Source organism: Sinocyclocheilus rhinocerous, unplaced genomic scaffold (genome assembly GCF_001515625.1).
Source record: "Sinocyclocheilus rhinocerous isolate Xijiao unplaced genomic scaffold, SAMN03320098_v1.1 scaffold874, whole genome shotgun sequence".
Classification (NCBI taxonomy): Eukaryota; Metazoa; Chordata; class Actinopteri; order Cypriniformes; family Cyprinidae; genus Sinocyclocheilus; species Sinocyclocheilus rhinocerous.
In genome coordinates, this window is record NW_015658511.1 from 273,706 (window position 1) to 274,263 (window position 558).

A 558-nucleotide genomic window follows, 5' to 3' on the forward strand; every position below is an offset into this window, starting at 1 on the left:
TTGTCTGAGGGTATACCCTCACCACACTACAGCCTGCTATACTTACCACAGGTACAGCCTGCTCTGAGCATCGTTATGCACATTCTGCACACAGACAGACCTCTACATTATACGTGTTTTTATTGTCAGTTTTGATCAATTTCATGCATTTTAAATGGTAATGTATTTAACAACATATTCATCTCTGTGAATCTAAACGTACCTTCATTAGATCTGAACACGAGCCAATGATGCTGTAATAGAACAAACAAACATTTAATTACACAACACATAAACTACAAAACATAAACATAAAACTATATCCCAAACTAACTTTTGATTAACTTCCAGCTTCACTCCAGATGAATCTCTTCTTGCCTGGCTCAATATTTCCTGTATTACATAAGAAAAAACTCATGAAGTCATAGCAAATCCTGAGTTCAATCCAGCATCATTAAAAGGATACTCCACCCCAAAATGAAAATTTTGTCATTAATCACTTTACCCCCATGTCGTTACAAAACCCTAAAAGCTTCGTTCGTCTTCGGAACACAATTTAAGATATTTTGGATGAAAACC

General features: G+C 35.7%; 1 protein-coding gene across 1 annotated transcript in view; it reads right to left on the bottom strand.

Moving 5' to 3' along the window:
- Nucleotides 1-558, bottom strand: part of LOC107722326 (huntingtin-interacting protein 1-related protein-like) — an 18,938-nt gene that overhangs the window by 1,809 nt on the left and 16,571 nt on the right. The window contains exons 24-25 of the mRNA XM_016530639.1: nt 314-372; nt 203-233 (exon numbers count right to left, since the gene is read on the bottom strand). Of these exons, the coding sequence (XP_016386125.1) occupies nt 203-233; nt 314-372 (90 nt within the window). The remainder of the gene's footprint in view (nt 1-202; nt 234-313; nt 373-558) is intronic.